The 11801-nt window shown below is 44.9% G+C and overlaps 1 protein-coding gene across 1 annotated transcript; it reads left to right on the top strand.

Moving 5' to 3' along the window:
• Positions 1-8139: 8139 nt before the first annotated feature.
• Positions 8140-8829, top strand: NAT8 (N-acetyltransferase 8 (putative); the record flags this gene model as incomplete). Its single annotated transcript, XM_082852418.1, is given in 5 exon segments — positions 8140-8291; positions 8293-8602; positions 8604-8623; positions 8625-8715; positions 8719-8829. Coding segments are annotated over 5 exon segments (684 nt in total).
• Between the last annotated feature and the right edge of the window lie 2972 nt (positions 8830-11801).

The raw sequence follows: 11801 nt of genomic DNA, 5'->3' as shown, positions 1-11801 counted from the left end.
GCTCACTCCACATAGCCACTGTGAATCAGTAGGAAGACTCGTTGCAGTGACTCAGGAATCCAGTCAGCCAAAGGCTTTATGTCAGCATGTGCTCTGTGGGTCACTGCGCAGCTGGAAGTTACGCTGTGAGTTACATGGTGGCTCTTAAAGCTCCCATGCGGAAGTGACAGATATCGCTTATCTCATGTTTCACTGTCCAGTCACATGGCCATGCCAACATCAAAAGGGGTGGGGGAGTGCGATCCTGCACCATGATAGAGAATGGAGAGGTAGAAATCCTTAGGGGACAAACATGTATTTCCATTGTGGTCATAAATAATAAGGTACCAAAGCACATCGTTAGCGTTTCTTGCATGTGCTGCGCTAAGCTCTTTATATGCACTGCCTCATATAGTCCTCTCTACAACCCTAAGAGATTTTACCACCTTCAAGGAAGCAAATTTAGTCTCTGAACTCTATTTCAAAAGGTTTCAAACCTACAGAACAACTGAAAATAATACAATGAACATCCCTGTGACTTTCATGTGATTTCACTATTTGTTAACATTTTGCTACATTTGTTTGCTTTTCTGAAATATTTGAAAGTAAATTGCAGACCTCATGGCACTTCACCCTACATTGCGTTTAGTTGTTATGTCTCTTAGTCTCCTTTAATCTAAAACAATCTTTTTTTTAAAGATTTTTTTTTGATGTGGACCATTTTTTATAAATATTTATTCATAAGTATTTTTATTTTTTTAAATATTTATTTAATTTGGTCGTGCCGGGTCTTAGTTGCAGCTGGTGGGCTCCTTAATTGTGACACTCAGGCTCCTTAGTTGCAGCATGCCTGTGGGATCTAGTTCCCTGACCAGGGATCAAACGTGGGCCCCCTGCATTGGGAGCACAGAGTCTTAATCACTGTGCCGCCAGGGAAGTCCCGATGTGGACCATTTTTAAGGTCTTTATTGAATTTGTTACAGTATTGCTTGTGTTTTATGTTTTGGTTTTTTGGCCACAAGGCATGTGGGATCTTAGCTCCCCGACCAGGGATCAGATCTGCACCCCTTGCATTGGAAGGAAAAGTCTTAACCACTGGACGCCAGGGAAGTCCCATAGAACAATCTTTCTTTCTTTTTTTTTTTTTTAAGTGATGTTGACATTCTTTGACGAGTACCCTAGACGTGTTTCAGAATTTCAGAATGAGTTTGTTCATGATTCGAGTCAGTTTAAAAATTTGGGGGAATGATAGTAGATAGATTTTGTGTCCTTCCAGTTGTGTATTGTTGGGAGGCACATCATGTCAGTTGGCCTCATCATTGGTGATAACAGTTTGGTCACTTCATTAAGGTGAGACCAGACCTCTCCATTATGAAGGCATCTTTTCCCCTGAAGCTTAGGGAGTCAAAGCTGCTGTAAAGCTCAAAGTACTTGTGGTCAAAATTAAAACTCAGATCTGAGTGACCCCTGATTCTATGCTCCTAATGACTCCATCACACTGCTTCTTCCCGTGCCATCACTCTCAAACATGTTTTTATCATGTGAAACGTCACATATGTAATTCTATTTTTATACAATGACATTGCTTTCAATTTTTCACTTCGCTTTTGCAAATAAATCTCTGTACACATCTCTTTCTTTAGGATAGCTTCCCTGTAGTGGAGTTATTAGGGAAGAGGATATAAATTTTTTAATACCAGAAAGGTGCAATTTTGCACTTGTAATTGGCACAAGTGTGCCAGTCTCAGCAGACTCGCCAACAATGCCTTTTAACCTTTCAACACTTTCACCATTTTGAGTTGTCAGACTACTGGTGAAGTTGAACTGTTTATTAGTTTGTTATGAAGAGTGTTTTGAAAGTGTTATAAATAGTTATTTCTGTAACTCTTTATAATGTTTTCAACTCTTTGTGAGCCTTTGGCTGAAGAAGAAAAAAGAAAAAGTAATGCCATTTCCTGGGAAAGAAGGTAACGTAAGCTTTTTCTCTAAAATAATTGATGCAATTTAGGAACAACGTTCTTTGTTCCTAAATTAACCAGGTTGCTTCAGAGCCTAAAGGCTCCCCAGCAAAAGCAAGCTGTAATTATAGGGACTTTGGTGCTGGCAGAAAAGGGATGCAGTTTGGTAGGACACCCTTATCTGGCTCCCTAGTTAAGCGTTACATATTAAAGTAAAAAGCCAGCTGTTTCTGGGATAAGGTGAGGGAAGGGGGCTCTGTTACCCAGGCAATCATTGTTGCTCCCCATCTCCCCAGTCTTGGGAACAACTAAGGCTGTAACTACAGTGAAATCGTCTTTAATCCCCTATTCCCCTCCCCACCACACACTCAGAAGAACTACAAGAACTGCTCCCAAGCCCTGCACCTTCTTTTTAGAAGGAGCCTCATGGCTCACAGGTTATTTCAGGCCTCCTTTTGCCATTCTCATTCTGCTTTTCCCCTTGATGACCTTTCCACTTGTCTGCAAACTACAGTAGTCAATTCCTCTGCCCTGGAACCTGTGCTGGGTTTGCAGCTGCTTCTCTGCTCCTGGCTTTGTTTTGCTGACTGACATGCCATCTGTACTCCATTTTACAATATTGAGTAAAGCACAGATCTCTAGGTTGATTGGGTGCAATGAGCAAAGTTTGTATTCATCAAATTTACCTGTTCTTGTTTTCATATCCTCTGTGCCAGTAGTCTCCCATTGTTCCCTCCAGGTCACCCTTCATCTTTCTCCACTCTTCTCTCTGCCCTGGAGGCTGACTTACCATGTACCCAGCAAGAGGTCCTCCCTTCCCCTTGGCTTCTACTTGGGTTTGGCCAGTGTGTGTGAAGGGGGGAGGCTAGCAGGAGAACGAGGCCAGGGTATTTATTCTCCTGGCCCCTCCCTGCAAGGACCCCTAGGCTGGCTTTGGCCCTGAACCTCTCAGGGCGGTCTGTGCTACTCAACTCCTGGGTCAGGCTCCTGTCACCTCTCCCTCCGCCTCACTTCAGGCCTCTGAGCAATAACACGTCTGGTTCCCCTCTACCCATCCACACCTTCATAATTTGGCCCTCTGGTGATCTATATCTGTAAAATCAGCTCGAGTTATCCTAATTTGAGTGCTGATAGCATCTCCCTTTTGCTAAATTTCTTAAAAGGTTAGGTTAGATTAGAAACATTTCTGTAGATCTGCATCATTGTTCTAGGATTTCTGAACATCCTGCCAAGAACCTATTAGTCCACTTTCTTTCCCCTTGAAATAATTTGCTGTTATTTCCTCTCATTCGTCTAAGTTATGAGTTCTCAGTGGGAGACCAGGGCATTGACCTGAGGCTAGGTTATTGGGAGTCCCGATGAGAGATCAGGGGAGATGATGTTCTTTCCAGGTCATTTTCCTTCTCTTTCTGAGGCTTCTAAAACACTATGAGTCTTGTCTACCTTCCATTTCATTGGCCCATTTCTGGACTGAGCTGGTCTATTAGGCAAGTGTTCTTCATAAATGCAAGCATGGGGTTTCATTGACATGCTGCTCTCAGGTTCCACAACTCTGGGAATAACAGTGATTTCAAAAATATAATTACCTATTATAATCAGGCTCCTATAGGCAATATAAAAATAAAATAATTTATCCAGTTACTTGTAACTGTTTAACTGTAATAAGTTAACAGTTACTTGTTAAGCAAGTAACAAATTAACAGTGATATAAGTGCTTAATGAGAAGTGCAAAGGCTTCAAAGAGGGAGCAGATACAAGATCCATCTGCTTGGGAGGGGTCAGAAGTCTTGATGGAGAAGGTAGCACTAAACTGGATCTTGAAGAAAGAACAGAGCCTTAGTCACGTATTGGAATTTGTTCAAGTATGGTCTGACCGCTGGTGATAGGGGCGTAATGAGGCTTGTAGGTGACTCTTGCATCCCAGCAGACAGAGCTGGTTCTCCTGGAATACAGTGCTTTACACTACTTAATAATTCACTTGTCAGACAGCTGCCTGTTGGGGTCAGCATGTGGTACTGAAAAAGCAAAATGTTCAGGCCTTCAAGTCAGAGCTGCCAAGGCTTAGGTCCCACCCTGCCATTTTCTATGGGGTTGTGGGTTGGATGTCTCAGGCTTGTGGGCTTCGGTTTCCCATTTGTAAAATGGAAACAGTATCAACCTTAGCTCTTAGGTTGCTGCCAATATCAAATAGTACAGTGTAGGAAAAGTGCTTTCTCACAGTGCCAGGCATCTAATATCTCAGTGAATAACAGCTGTCTCTCCTTCCCTGTATGTACCTGCATAGTGCCGAGGCAGATAGTAAAACCAAATAAGACTCACTGCTGGTGGGAAAGGAAAACTCTGGACAACAGTTTGGCAGCTCCTCAAAATGTTAAAATAGACTTACCATATGACCCGGCAATTCCACTCCTAGGTATATACCAAAGGAATTGAAAACAGTCGTTGAAACAACCACTTGTGCAGAATGTTCATAGCAGCACTATTCACAATAGCCAAAAGGCGGAAACAATTCAAGTGTCCATCAGTGGATGACTGGATGAACAGATGTGGTCTGTCCATACCATGCAACATTATTCAGCCGTGAAAAGCAGTGAAGAACTGATACATGCTAGGACATGGGTCAACTTTGAGAACAAAAGTGAAAGAGGCTGAACGTCAAAGTTCACATATTACGTGTTTCCATTTAAATGAAACATCAAGAATAGGTAAATCCATAGAGACAGAAAGCAGGTTAGTGGTTGCCAGGGGCTCGGGAGCGGTGGAAATAGGGAGTGACTACCTACTGACTAACAGGTCTCCTTTTGGGGTAAAGAAAATGCTTTGGAACTAGATAGAGGTGGTAGTTACACAACATTGTGAATGTACTAAATGCCACTGAATTGTACACATTTAAATGGTTAATTAAAATAATAGAATAAAATAACACACCCGCCTTACCTTTAGGAGTTCACAATCTTAGCTGGGTCTTTTTAGACTCTTAAGAGTTGGCTGAGGGAACTTCCCTGGTGGTCCAGTGGTTAAGAATCCACCTTCCAGTGCAGCGGACAAGGGTTCGATCCCTGGTCAGGGAACTAAGATCCCACATGCCGTGGGGCAACTAAGTCTGCGCCACAACTACTGAGCCTGTGCACCACAACTGGAGAGAAGCTGGTGTGCTACAACCAAAGATCCCACGTGCTGCAACTAAGATCCGATGCAGCCAAAAATAAATAAATATTTTAAAAAAAAGAGTTGGCTGAGGCACATTTGCAGCAACATGGATGGACCTAGAGATTATCATGCTAAGTGAAGTCAGAAAGAGAAAGACAAACACCATATGATATCACTTACATGTGGAATCTAAAATATGACACAAATGAACTCATCTACGAAACAGAAACAGACTCACAGACATAGAGAACAGACTTGTGGTTGCTAAGGGGGAGGGGGTGTGGAGAAGGGATGGATTGGGAGTTTGGGATGGGCAGATGCAAACTGTTATATATAGGATGGATAAACAACAAGGTCCTAATGTATAGCACAGGGAACTATATACAGTATTCTATGATAAACCATAGTAGAAAAAAATCTGGAAAAGAATGTACATATATGTATAACTGAATCACTTTGCTGCACAGCAGAAATTAACACATTGTAAATCAACTATAGTTCAATAAAATAAATTTAAAATAAAATAAAGAAGTTGGCTGAGGCAGACAGGTAGATTCCCAAGCCTCAGTTTCATCATCTGCATGCAGGGCCAAGAGTCTGGAATGTGCTGAGACTTCCAGACTTCATTTCTTACACAGAGAATTACCCATAATTCCTCTATCCAGAGACAAATGCTGCCAATGTTTGGTGTAACCATTCAGACTTTTCTCTCTGCATGCTTGTGTGTATAAGTTACTTTTGTTATATTTTTCCAAAAATGAATGAAAACATACTGTTTTATCACCTTTATAGGTTGGTGCTATATTTTGACAATTATTTTTCATGTCAATAAATCCTCCTCATTATTCATGGCTATGAGGAAGGTTGAAAAGCTTGAATGTAAACCAAGGCCATTGGGTGTTGAGGAAGCCACAGAAGCTGGTGAGAATACAGGAAAGAGAGGGCAGGGACAGATCAAGGACCTCTGGCCCCTCAGCTGGACTATTAGGTTTCTGACTAGTTGTTATTAGATAGACTCATTAGGGATACTCAGCTGTATTTTGGAGCCTTCTATTCTCTTTTGATTCTTACTTCAAGTTTTGCTTAACATTTAAAAAAATATTAAAATGTACTGAAAACAATGTAACACACCCATGGCTCACCACCCTCCCTTCATGTTAGTTAAACCCTTGTGGGCTTTTTGCGTGCAAAAGATCTGGGCCTCAGCAGTCTCCGTCACCTGGATTCCAGCTGCCAGGATGGCACCTTTGGGGTGGTCATGATCTGTCTCTCCAAGTCTGGTCTCTCTCCAGCGTCTTCCTAGATGCTCTTGCCAGAAATCTGGCTGTCATCTCTGACCACTTCTTCATCCTCAGATCATCCACTCCTGCCATTTCTGCCCCCAAAGTGCACCTCCAAGTGGGCCAGGTCACACCCATGGCCCAACTCCAGTCCAAGTCACTGCTTTCTCTCGTAGGACCCCTGCTAGCCTAGATGGCTCCTTTGTGAACATAGAACAAGGCACCCCCTTCACAAAGACACAACCTATTGGGAACACAGTTCAGTGAGCAGCGACACCTTTGAGCAAATAAGAAAAAGGTGCCTTTTCCTTTGGTCAGGCTCAGCTCTGTGCCAGGGCTCATGGACTTTAGTTCCCACTAGCCTTCTTGGGCGAGGTGCTCTTTTACAGCGAGCAGCCTGCATATCTGTATCTGGAGGCCCTTCTTTTGCCTGGACTGCTGTGCTAGCCTCTGGGGGCAGGGAGATATATGCTTCCATTCCTGGCTCTTCCAATCCATTTTCCACATGTAGCCAGAGTAATAGACACACCCCACACACCCCAACCCTACCTCTGGTTATGTTACTCCCCAGCTAAAAACATAGCAATGGCCTCCTGGTGTTCTTGGAATAGAGTCCAAACTTCCTAACCTGGATGATAGGCCCTGCATGGCCAGGTCCCTGCTGCCCTCATCCAGCTGTGAAGCACCTTGTGTGCTGATCCAGGGGACTTGGACTCTGGTCTGTGATGACAGAGCACAGGGTGAGGGGCAAATTCCCCAGGGTCATAGCAGCTGTGTGGAGGGACTGAGGGTGGACATCAGGGAGCACCAAGGTGCTGGGTGAACTGCCATGGTGTGGGGTGTAGGCCGTCCACAAGGGCAAGGATTCCTGAGCTGTTCCAGACTCTGCGTGCCCCCTCCAGGCTGATTCCCCAGTGATCAGAGAGTGCAGAATGGACTCCCTGCTCCATCATAGCCCAGCTACTTGAGCCTGGGATTTATGATGAACGAATATCCAGGAGCTGGCCAATGAGGTGCCATCCAGGACCTGGTCCCTGGAAGTGGAGCGTGCCCTTGCAGTCTCTCCTGGATGCCAGCTGGAGGCTGGGGGCAGCGGCTGCCCTGGACACTCAAGGCTCTTGTGGTAGCAGGTGAGAGGCTATGGGTGGAAGGACAGTGTTCTTAGGTGTGGCCTGGAGCTCTGGACCCTCCTCTGGCTCTCAAGGCTGGTCTATTTTTGGTGTTTGGCTCTTATGCTACCTCAGCAGCCTGAAAATTTGCAAACAAGTGGGAAGAAGCCTTTGTTGAAACTTGTACTTGGAAACATAGGACCACTGCAGTGTATGGTCCCTGGGAGAGGGACACATGCTTGGCTGCTGCATGGTGCCACCCCAATGTATGGAGAAGCTGAGAGCCAGGGAAAGGGGAAAGAGGGAGAGGGGAGGGTACTTCATAACCAGAGATTTGTATATGTTATTTTATTAAATCCTCTAAACAACTTCAGAAGGCAGGTTCTTGGAGAAGATTATGGAACATGCCCAAGGTCATACATGGAGACAGGACCAAATGCAGACCTTTCTGCTGACTCTACACCTTCTCCCAGTGGTTGTGGCCTATTTCCTCTTGGGTAGAAGCAGAAAGACACATCCTTGAGCAGGGTCATCCCCGGTTCTGGGGGGTGGGAGGATAAGCCACTCACATGGCTTCTTCTCTCTCCCCCAGGGCTGCCAGGAAGTCATACAGGGACTCCTACCTCTCTCTTGAACTTTGAGATCCAGACACAGAAGTCTTCCATGGCTCCTTATCAAATCCACAAATACCAGGAAAATTATCGCAAATGGGTTGTGGGTTTGTTCTCCAAGGTGATGACCGAGCACCTTCCCACCACCTTCCACAACATCCTAAAGCTGCCCCGAACCCTTGTGCTCTTGCTTGTGGGGGTCCCTTGCCCTATTCCTGGTCTCTCGCTCCTGGGTCCTGGACTTCGTGGCCAGCCCCGCCCTCCTTGTTGCCCTGAGGTTTCTTGCCGAACACCCCTGGATCCAGTTTGAGGTCATGTCTTTGCACACAGACATGTCTGACATCACCAAATCCTACTTCAGTGAGAGTGGCTCCTGCTTCTGGGTGGTTGAGTCTGGGGGGCAGGTGGTGGGCATGGTGGGAGTGCTGCCCATTCAGAAGGCCACCCTGTGGAATGAGCAGTTGCAGCTGCTTCACCTACGTGTGGCCCTGGAGCACCGTGGTCAGGTGATAAGTAAAAGCCCTGGTCAGGACTGTCTGAGTCTGTGTGGCACCAGGGCTACAGCACCAGCACACTGCAGTACTCTGCCCTGGCCCTTTACCAGCGCCTCGGCTTCTGGAAGATGGGCTAGTTTTTCTTCTCCACAAGCTATAGGCTAGTTGCTGTCCCTGCAATTCAATTTATCTACCGTCTCCCCTCTGCTCAGGTCTCTCAGGCACTGGAGCAAGAAGGGGGCCTATGATCTGTGTCGTTGTGGATTAGTTAGGAGGGATCGGCTCTGCTGCAGTAATAAGCAAACCCTGAAGTCTCACTGCGACGACACAGTAAAAGCTTACTGCTTGTTCACATTGGAACCCGATGGCCTTGGTGGTGGGGTGGCTCTGCTCCATTCAGTTTTTGGGGTTGCTACTGTTTCATTTATCTAGTGCCACGAGAATGTTGCATAAAAAACCACCACAAAATAATGATAAACATTTTTTTAGCTCATGAGTCTGTGGGTCAGCAGCTTAGGCTGAGCTCAGCTGGGCCGCCCCTTAGATCTCCAGGTGTCATGCCCTGCCTGTTCAGTGAGAGGAAATGCGAAGTCATGTGGAAAGGGCGTGGAGAAGGAGTGTGAGAAGAATCCACGTGAGAAGGATCAGGGCCAATGATGCCATCAGTCTGCTATGGCCCCCAAGGTCGCTGCTGAAGGGCAAGAAAGGCAGCCAGGGGCAGAGTGTGGGATTTGACATGGACTAGACCTAGAAGTGGCACAACCCACATCCCACTGGCCAGGGCCAGGTCATGATTTAAGTCAAGCTTCTGTTGCCTCTTGAGTTGTGTCTACTAAAGGCTAATGTTCCCGAAGGAAGCTGGAATGAGGCTAGGCGGTATCTCTGGACCCAAGACACCTGTGTCTGCTGAGAGTCTCTGGGCCCACCTGATGGCTACCCTAACCAGACACTGCCTGACACCAAGTCAACAAAAGGGCTCTCACCGTGTTATGCTGTATTTCTTTTCCTTGACTGGTGCTTTTAGATTGAAGTTCCCCACACACCTCAGGGAGACACTGCATAGCTCCCTGCACCTCTACAGATGGGAAATAAATAACCCTCTGCTGCTTGCTTTACTATGAGTCAATCAGAAGTTATTTTCTATAAAAACACAAACAAAAAGGGACTTACTCTTGCCTAGAATTAAGATAATACCATTGTAACAAACATCCCTGTGGGCAAGGCCACTGTGGAGAAAGTATTGCTCCTAAACCATTAATAATCTTAGTCATCATTCTACCCAAGACTCTTCAGAAGGTTACTACTTCTAAATTACACATGGACAACAAGGTAAGTTTTATTAAACCAGACTCATAAAAGTAAGGATTGTGCTCCTCCAGGCTGATAAAATATAATTCCAAGGCTCTGAGGAAAATACTTATGTCAGTTCCAAGGAACTTTTCTCCCCAAGAATTGATTGGTCACTTTCTATGGAAGAAAAGAAAGGCAGGAAAGAGGTTAGATACTCTTGCCACTAGAGGCAGACAGCCACTCCTCACCCCAGACATGTTGCTGAAGAGACCAGTGTCGTTCTCCCCAAATCTTGTTTCTCTTTCCCAGCTACAGAAACTATGGTAATTATACAAAAAATACTTCCTGAAGTGTTTAGGGAAGATGATCTGTAGTCTATTATAGTCTATACAGAAATATAATATTAATATAATCCTAATAGACTAATCCATCCATCAGTTCACAAACACACAAGCATAATAAGAGGCCTGGCCTTGTGATGCTGACACACCAGACAGGCCATGTAGTGCCTGGGGTGTCCTCACTTGAGGGAGCCCAGCCTGAGCTGCAGTATGTGCTCCAGAAGCAGCTCTCCAATCCCACATCAGTCTGGTATGAACTCGTCTCTTGGTTTCTGACTTTCAGAGTCCTCTGGGGGTGAAGTGAGGGGGCTGGGAAAGAAATGAGAACACTGAAGGATCTGGAACTTCAGGCATAGTGGCCCATCTGCTTTCTCAAGGAATTAATTGGTAGCAAGTCCCCTAGCCTGTGAGGTTCTAAAACTTGCAGTACCACTGATTCTACTGGGGCTGTGGGCAGGAAATGGTAGTGGCTTCAAGGCTCTGAGTACCCAAACTGCCAACTTGTATGCTACACTTGGACATTTTCCAATTTATTTAAAAAGTTCTAGTGGTATATGATTCACCCATAAGGGGCATAAAACTATCATTTGGGACTCTGGATGAAAACTCATTAGTTCTGAAAGGTGTGGGCATTTCCAGCATGACGTCTAAACTGACACCCAAGTATGAAATTTGGTTTCATTCCAAATGTATGCCTGGAAGGTGCCTTATTTATTTATTTATTAAACAATTTTAAAACATTAAAACAATTTTTTTGGGGGGCCGTGCCATGCGGCATGTGGGATCTTAGTTCTCTGGCCAGGGATCAAACCTGTGCCCCCTGCAGTGGAAGCATTGAGTCTTAACCACTGGACTACCACGGAAGTCCCTGGAAGATGCCTTTTTCAGATTTGCCTTTCTAGATTTTTGGATTTGAACTCTAGTTACAGGTGCTTTTATCTTCTAAATTTTAGTAGTGGTACAATGCGTTATGAGCTTAAGTTCACTCTCCAAATGTGGTTAATTCAAACAGGTCAGATGTGTTTTTCTCAATTTCTCTTTCCCCTGATAAATCTCATCAATCCTGCTCTAGGACTGACTGACCTTTTTATATAGCTGGGCTTGCAGCCAGTATGGCTTATATTCCAATCTCCACTTTTCCTCTTCTCTCTTGTTCTGTACTTCTGGAAGCTGTTCATAAATCCTTAGAAATGGCACCGATGGAAAGACAGAAAGCAGTGAGGCCACCTGACCACAGAGGCACACGATCACTCCTCCCCACATCTCCCTAAGCTCTACTGCTCTCCAGGCACTCAGTCCCTCAGACAGGCTGTGGGCCTGTTGTGTGCCCAGCTTCTTGTTAGACACATGGACACAAAGAACCCTGGCCTGGAGTGCTCATGATCTGAAAAGGGATACAGAAAAAAACATAATAAAATCCTGCTAATAGTGGTTACTTATGGGAAAGAAGTGGAATGAGGGGTGGAGATGAACTTCTTTTCACTCTATATGGAAAAATGTATGGTTTCAATATAAGATAATGACTTCGTATTACTACCATATTTTTAAGCATGAAAAATAATGGAAAAGAAAATACAATAATCATCATA

Source organism: Leucopleurus acutus (genome assembly GCF_964270905.1).
Source record: "Leucopleurus acutus genome assembly, chromosome: 12".
Taxonomy (NCBI): domain Eukaryota; kingdom Metazoa; phylum Chordata; class Mammalia; order Artiodactyla; family Delphinidae; genus Leucopleurus; species Leucopleurus acutus.
This window is presented reverse-complemented; position numbering and strand designations above follow the sequence as displayed.